Source organism: Trichomycterus rosablanca, chromosome 6 (genome assembly GCF_030014385.1).
Source record: "Trichomycterus rosablanca isolate fTriRos1 chromosome 6, fTriRos1.hap1, whole genome shotgun sequence".
Lineage (NCBI taxonomy): Eukaryota > Metazoa > Chordata > Actinopteri > Siluriformes > Trichomycteridae > Trichomycterus > Trichomycterus rosablanca.
In genome coordinates, this window is record NC_085993.1 from 24,825,435 (window position 1) to 24,834,264 (window position 8,830).

Sequence of the window (8,830 nt, forward strand, 5' to 3'; positions counted from 1 at the left end):
TACTGGTATCAATCCTGTTGTGTTCATTAATATTTATTGTAACAGAACAGAAAAACATGCATCTGTTACAAAAAAAATGCATCTGTTACAACTGTAATACAATTCTATCTTTCACATCCCATTAATGTGTATATGCGTGTGATGTGAACACTAGGAGGCATACTGTAAGTTGAGCTGTTAGATAATACATCTATTTCATCCAATGTTCAAACTCATTTAGTGTTTAAACACTGTCAGGTGAAAGATCTGGTGAGTTCAGTCCATTTCATGAAGTTTACCTTATTAGTAAACTTTGCATTGTGCATCTCAAAAAAGTCTCACATTTAACTTTTTACACATTCAGATTCACATCTCATAAACCGTCTTTAGTGACCCTTTACCATTTGTATTTGTTTATATCTTTTTTCTCTCTCTCTCCCTTCTCTACTTCTGTTCCTCCCCCTTTTACTTTTTCTTTCCTCAGATTACGACTACATCTCTCTGCATGGAGCTGATGATGCCACTAGTCCATCAGATTTTGATAAGTCCTGCACAATTCCACGGAACAGTGATCTGGGCCTAAACTATAGAAAACTGTTCCATAGTAAGAGACCGGCATCCACAGTGAGCCTGCTGACAGAGCTTGAACCACTGCCACTGCATCATTCACAAACGGCCACTATCCGGCGCAAACCATCCAGTAAAGCTAGTTTGCGACGTGGAACCATCAGTGGAGGAGTGCCTATCCCCATTTCCACACCACAGGTACTTTTCTTGGATCCAGCTAAATTTGTGTTTGTAAGCAAACAGTCAAGTATGACTAAATAATGTCTCTTGTGCACATTTTAAGCACATTTTTTCAGTTCCAGACAAATGTTGCAGTATAAAAGCCTCCACTTTATCTGTGACTAAACTTTGGAAAGGTCTGCTTGTGTGTCTGTATTTAAATTGTATCATTTTATAATCTGATTAAGCATAATGAAAACAATAATAATTTCAAACTTTACCAGAGCTAAGATGCAGAGATGAGCTGCTATGTCCTAAATGCCTTACTATCCACTAAATAAAATGTTAAATGATTACTTTATCAATTGTATTGGTACTATATTTTAAGCATTGTGTAATAAGTAGTGTGTAGTTTTAGACACAGCCCTTTAGCTTACAGGCAACACCCTTCTTTCTTTATGCACTTTAGCAAAACAAGATATTTTCTGCTTATTTTATACATGCACCAGACAGTTCTTACTTTTAACTTCACCAAGTGCCTTCATAGTGCAGCCATGATTTTAATGAATTTTTATTTATTTATTTGCATTATCACTTGATTATCGTACTACATCTGTGGTCTCTCTCATACATGGCTGTCACCTTTATTTTGTAGTGCATTGTTTAGTATGATTTAAGATGAGTAGTGTCCACCTACCTTTTAGGTGCACAAGTTATAATACATATAACAAAATAGAACTTTAAGACTAGACAAATGGAGGTGATGCTTGACCATAAAGTTTAAACTGTTATGGAGCAGACATCAAAGATGATCATGTAATGTGCTATTTTAATATGTAATGTGTTATTTAAAGTCTTGGTGAAAGGTGACACAGGCTTGTGCAAGTGCCCAGATGAACAGAGTTCATTCAGAATTCAAAAATAAGATGCATACATTCAACATAGTCTTGCTAAAACTTTGTGATGCCAGAGGCCTATCCTCAATCCTATACCAAATAGCCTTTTTCTAGACTTTGGACTTGTCTAGAAAGTCCCATGTTGGCCAAACTTGTTTATCAGGACTTTTTTTTTTACCCTGCAATAAATTTTGAAGTGTTGTTCTGAATAGACATTATAAACAAGAAGAAATGCCAACAAGAAGTTAGTAGAAATTAGAATTGAAACTGTAGTGTATAATAATTATCAATACTTAGTATGCTGTTGGTGCAGCACAGTCTTAGTGATCTAAATGTCATCCCCATCTCTGGTTACTGTCTGTGTGCCATGTTGTCAACTGTTTTTCAGGTACTCAGTTTTTCTTCCACGTCTTAGTAACATGTAATCAAGTTAGCTGTTCTAACCTGTCTGTAGATGTGTAATGATAGTCAGTGATCCTACTGCAACTCGGACCAGAACAAACCAGTTACTAAAGGTTATATGCATGTATGTTCAAATCCTTATGTTAATTGACATAAACCTTTGTTCTAGGTGCCACTGAAGCACTCTACATCCACAACACTAGACCAACATAGCAGTGAAGAGTCAACATTTCCACAAGTGCCTGCCCAAACACCCCAGCCCAAACACCCACTCCACACGTCCACCCAAAGCCTAAATGCCATGCCACCACCATACTACACTATGTTTCCTGGCCAGCCACCATTGGTCATCACAGAGCAAATCTACCAAACCATCAAGCTGCAGCAACAGCAAACGCAGTACCCACATCAGCAGCAGTATAACCAACAGCAGCAGTATAACCAACAGCAGCAGCACCCAATTCAATATAAGCAACTGCCACAATATCAACTGCAGCAGAACAACCAAGCACTACAACAGCAGCTACCACATCTAAAACAGCAGCTACCACATCAACACCAGTACAACCTACAACAGTATGAGCAACAAGCACCACCCAAACCAGCTCAGCATCCACAACTTCTTAAACAGCATTCAGTTCAGCAGCACTGTCATCAACAGCAAATCCACCATAATCAGCAGTCACTAAATCAACAGCACCAACTGCCTGAACAGAACGCTGCAGTGCAAAACTCTTTGTTCAGTCCGACTGTGGATGCTGCCTTTCATCCAGAAGGCACAGATGAGCCTGATCCAGTGGCAAGCGGTGGCAATGATATGCTGAGCATGATACGCAGGGGGGTTAAGCTGAGACGCACACTTACTAATGACCGCTCAGCACCTTTAGTTTCTGTCTCTTATCTTAAATGAACAAAGTTTTCATGTTATAATTTAGACCCACTGCAACCTTGATTAGGATTAAGTAGAAGAATGAATAAATGAGAGTTAATACATTCACACTTTTCTCCACAGGCCCCACAGAATATGGCCATCCACTACAGTCAGGTGTAAGAATTTAAAATGTCTTGATACAGTCTTTAAAATCAGCTTATTCTACTTTATTTTGTTAAACAGTGTAATTATTGTTGGCAGTGGTTCATGGTCACAAAAATGCCTTGCTTTTTATATGTATATAATTTTGTAGAAATGTAGGCATAAGCAAGAAGTGCTACTTAAAATATTAAAGTTATTTGTTAATATTATATTGCATGGGTAAGGTTTTCTCAGTTTTGCTGTATTGTATAGGTGGTATTATTTAGATATTAATTAAGATGACCATTTTTGGTTTTGGTATGTTGATATGGGTAGAGTGGCTTTTAGCTACTATTTTTGTAGACATTTATTTGCAGGCTAAAACTGTTTTACTTCTTTTATCTGCTTGGATTTATTAACTGAACAAAATTAAATACATTAAATGTTTAGGAAAGGAGATTGAGAGGGTGGTGCTTCTTCTGTTGCTCATAATTTTGAGTATTTCACATTGATGGCTGTTTTTTCAATTTGTTAGATTAGGAAATGTATAAATTGTTTGGAAACAAAACTTTAGAAGAAGAAAAAAATCATTCCAGCTCTTGGAGGATCTTGGAGAGGGACAAGATGTGTGAAGTTTTTTTTGTTTTGTTTTTTTGATTGCTAGTTGGTTGTTGTCAGTTTACCTTCTTTTAAGTTATTGATTTTAAATTAAACAATTTTGAATACTTGCTGAATACAAATGCTTTTGTGATGACAAAATTGTTTGATGTTAGTTTAGTGTATACATTTTAAGTATTTTTTACAATTCTAATGTCATGTTTTGGTTTTATTGGGCAATGCCAAGGAGACTGTTAGAAAAAATTACTAACAATCTTTTTGATTCTACAATACTTGATAAATTATTTTTAGATTTTGTGCTTTATTTACAGCAATAATGCACCACATGCAGGTTTATTGGGTTCACCAGGCTAGTAGCTTGTTGCAGGTTATTTGGCTTTTAGGTCTTGGACTGAGAATGCTGGATGCCTTGTGTGGAAGTGCTGTACCATGAAAATAAGATAATGTGTAGATAAGTTACTCAAATACCCAAAGATTTTAGGTAGTATCAATAGTGTTTAGGCTGCTAAATCAATTAAAACTATGTTCAGATTTTCTTTTAGATATTAGTCATCTGTATCAGAGACTATAATTCTCTCTTTGTCTCTTTCTGCCCCCCCCACACTTTCCCTTCCTTCCTTCTTACCTACACACCCCTTTGAAACCTACCTACAAATCCACCCAACCTACTTGCCCATCTACCTATCTACACAACCACCCACCCAACCCAAAACCTACCCAACCACCTACCTACGTACCTACCTACTCACTTATTCATTTGCTTACTTACTGACTAATTTACTTATTGACACACTTAGAAACCACAGTTGCAACTGGCAGTGTTCAGGTTGGATTGCAAAATTGTCATATTCTGTGTTGCCCACTGTCCAGGTGTAGAGGAACTTTTTTATAAAATAATTGCTTCTAAAACCCATTGATTCAGGTCACTGTTGTGTATATTTTGCTACAGAGCGTGAAGGGCTGTGCCCATGACTTGTCCAGTTCTTTTTTTCCCCCAAATGACCTAAAGGTTGAAATTTAGATGTGGAGGTGGAAGTGAATGTGAGGAAAACTTAAGGAAGTTCTCATATTTTCTCACTTCCTTCCTAATATGAAATGTGGTCTCATTTAATTTCTATTTTTTTTTTATTGAGTGTAGCTATGTTAGTAAACATTTTATCATGTGACATGTCCCTGGATATACAGAGCTGTGAATCATTTTAAGACACATTTTGAACACTTGCACTGAAAACCTAAGCTGCCAGTGTGTAGGCCGTGAGCATAGACAGATAACTTTTGTGTTTAGGGTGTTTTTGTTTGTTTTTAAGTTTCAGTTCTTGGGTGTTTTGGTTTGTTTTTATTTTTTGGCTGCTGTAATAGAGTTGACCTGTTTCCACCGGTCAGAACTGTTCTAATTTTTGTGTTGTCAGTAGTAAAGCCTTAAAATTAAATATGGTTTTGGAAAATGTATAAATGTTTCATAATGTTGTTTTAAGTCCTTTTTTGTAGCAATTGGATTGGCTGTACACTGCTTAACTGACGAGACAACTGCTGTTAATTTATTCTTTCAGACTGGTTAGCTGAATTACTTGGCAGATTGCTAATTTATTTACAGAGGGTACTCAAGAAAAAGGGCTAATTATGACTTAGCAGGCATTACTATAAGCAAATAAATTTTCTTTTTAAAGTATTCCTTGGCTCATGGCTATATTTATCATGGTAGTATGGCACTTTCTCTTGCCATCTCGTTTGAAAGCTTGAAGGTCAGACACATTCAACAGCCCTTGCCCTACACAAACTAAGATTTATTCAGATTCATTAAATTCCCTTAATCTTTTCACAGTTATGTAAGTTATGTATTGTTATGTATGGTAGATGGTGAAATACCTAAATTATTTGCAATCTTGTGTTAGGTGTACATTTTTTAATTGTTGGAAAATTGTCTCTCTAAGATTGGACAATCTTATCATGGAATGTTTCAAAACTGTGTAACTTTTCACTTTATTTTGTGTTGCAGGCATCAAACAATTTTTTCATATGTACAAAAACCATTCAAGATTGTCAGCCAAAACATTAAATGTAACTTGTTTGTACTTTTTCAGTTAAATAAAAGTTCAAGAGATTTAATAATTTACAGATGGTTGCTTTTATTGCATTTTAAAACACTTCCATAATGTATTCATTTAAAACTGGAGATAAAAAAAAAATCATGGAACATAAATCTATGTTTTTTGACATATCAAAGTAGCCACTTTCTATTGAACACAAGTGAGGCATTCTTTTCGAAACAGAAGTCAAATATTGTTTATCAAGTTTCCCCCCCCGTGTTGCACTTGTAGCTAGCTTTGCTTTTATTGTTTGTCCAGTTTACTCGGAGTTGAACCCTTACATCTTGTTTCCTAAGGTAGTTCCGGGCAAGAAGGTCCTGGGTTCGATCCCCAGGTGGGGCCTTTCTGTGTGGAGTTTGCATGTTCTCCCCATGTCTGTGTAGGTTTACTCCGGGTGCTCCGGTCACATGCAAGTGAGGATACTAAATTGTCCATGACTGTGCTCGATATAACCTTGTGTGTGAACTGATGCAGCTTGTGAAATGAGTAACTACCGTTCCTGTCATGAATGTAACCATGAAGTGTAAAAAATTACATTAAAATCCTAATAAACAAACAAACCTAAGGTAGTGCCAACATAGTCTGGAGGTATGTTTTAGATTGTCTTGCTGAAAATGAACCTCCGATCAATTAGACATAGACCAGAGCATTAGTCTCTGACTTCTAGCAAAAGAGCCCCAGACCGTCATGCTTCCTTCTTCGTGTCTGACAGATGTCACACTAAGAAACCATAATTTCCCTTACTCAGCTACATACAAAACACTGTATAATGAACTAATTATTTCTTAGCTTTTGGTAACCTAAACTTTTTATTTACCGCTAGCAGTTTCCAATGACCTTTATGACTAGTATTGTATGTTTAAGTCACTATCAATAATCCACAAGTGAAACGTCTTTGAACTCACACACTGTCCTGGGTAAGGTGTGCTGCTCAAGATTAGTTTACCAGCATATTGTTTTATGATCTATTATTGCCAGTGACAATCTACAGGGTTAAATCATCAGACCACAATACACTTTGACTGTTGCCTGTGACGAATCTATTTCAGCTATGCCTGGGCATGACATGATGATTTTGCTGAGCATAGTACAATCTTTCATTTGTTGATACAGTGTTTATTAAGATGTCGAAAATACTTACAAACACTTCTTAAAAGATTATTGTTCATCTGTTGGATAATTCAAGGTCACATTTTTGGCATTGGTTGAGCATCATTCTTGCTTATAAAAGACTAAACCTTTCATAAATGCTCCTTTTATACTTGGGTCTGATGGCACAAGCTGTCATATTGTTTCTTATTGTTCCCAGGCATAACAGCCTTTGTCCCAGACTATTTGTAATGTGGTGTTTCAAAAGAATCATGTAAGTTACAAGTAAATTACAAGTAAGTAATGTCATTTTTAAATTGTGAATTGTGATTGCACTTATTGTATCTCCCCAATTGTTTAATTGTACTTCTTTATTCATTGCACATCAGCCCTGATGCCAATCTTTATTCTGGATCTGCTGCACCTAAAATAAAATGCTATTTGATGATGACTGAATTAAATTGTTAGTGTGAAGGCTTTACTTAATTTTATGAATTATTGTAAAGCTGGTCTCTCTCCATGTTCAAAGTTATTTGTGAGGGCAAACTGACAGATGACTTAAGATGTTAATTATTTAAGCTTTAATTTACCCATTGAACGGGTCACCTTGGCCATCATCGCAACAATTGCCCCCACCCCCACCCCCCTGAGAGATTTGGCAGGAGCCGCCACTGCTTGTAGGAGAAAGTGGAAAATGGAGGATATTGACACATTTGATGTGCCTGATGCAAGATTTAAAACCCCAGATTCCGTAAAGGCCACCATGCTGCCATCTACAATATTGTATTTGATGTATTTGTATACATAAAATTGTTATGTTGTATTTTTTTGTTTAAAAACTTTGTTTTAATATATTTTCTATACTGCTGTTTTTATGTGTAAGACTTCACGAATCATGCAGACTAGATTAGGAAAAGTGTAAAAGAAAAAAGCATTTTGCCATGTTAAAATGTATACAATGCACTTTTACCATTAGGAGACCGTTTGCTTATTAAAAAAAATACTATGTGCACTAGTAATAAATATATTAATTGTTTTTGTTATGGTCCCAAGAAACTACGAAATGCAAAGAAATATTTTTTAAACATTATTTTCTTTGACCATTAAAAAGTTAAACACGTGCATTTTCCTCAGCACCATGAATTTTTCCTCTGCCGGTGTAATACAGAAGTTATCTGAAGAAATATTAGTTGGCAGGTGAGTTTTTGAAAATGATGGACATGTCTTCAAGGGTTCTGCACTGAATTATTTCCAACAAAATTTAGTGGATTGTTATATTTGTGATTTGAATGTATGGAAAATGTTGATGAAATGAAAGATTCATCAATCTTAATGCTGATTATTAAAAATAAAAAACTATACTGCAGCTTCACTTTGTTAATCATTCTTAAGTTACATTATTGTGTTTCTTGAGTTTGGATGGGGAGTTCTAAAATGATATTTTCAGGTATTTCCGTAACTTTTGATAAATATAAGAGGCGCTTCATCCGATACGAACAAATTTTCACTCTGATCGTTTTTAGAGAACTTGTTTGCGCTTGCGCATTGATATGTTTAACCACTGATCTAACTTACAAGCGCAAATTCACCAAACCTGCTTGCAGTCTGTTACACATCTTACATCATTCAGCAAATTTGTTTTATTTTTTTATTTTGTAGTAACGGACGGCAAATGTAAAAATATAAATTTTTATTTTTAACTCAAGTAAAGTACAGATACTCCCAAAAAATACTTAAGTACTGTAACAAAGTATTATTACTTCGTTACATTACACCACTGGCCACAAGATGGCAATGCTGCCCACAGATCCAGAGCAGCACTACACAGTCTGTTCTTCCAGGGTATGATTCTGCCCTAACAGTGTGTACTCACTAATGCCAGTGAAAGCTACATCCACATTAGCATGATTGTTTTCTACTTGCATGTGCAAACTATATAAACTGGTGATCTGATCCGACCAATGCAGTTATATTTTACATCACTGTGCATTGCCAATTATCTGAGCATTTGTTTTGCATAA

General features: G+C 35.8%; 1 protein-coding gene across 4 annotated transcripts in view; it reads left to right on the forward strand.

Moving 5' to 3' along the window:
• mtss1 (MTSS I-BAR domain containing 1) overlaps window positions 1–5,691 on the forward strand; it is a 62,657-nt gene extending 56,966 nt beyond the window's left edge. For all 4 annotated transcript variants that reach the window (XM_062997573.1, XM_062997574.1, XM_062997575.1 and 1 more), the window contains 2 exons: window positions 464–744; window positions 2,173–5,691. In XM_062997573.1, coding sequence (XP_062853643.1) covers window positions 464–744; window positions 2,173–2,913 — 1,022 coding nt within the window. In that variant the 3' untranslated portion in view covers window positions 2,914–5,691. The remainder of the gene's footprint in view (window positions 1–463; window positions 745–2,172) is intronic.
• Window positions 5,692–8,830: the final 3,139 nt, after the last annotated feature.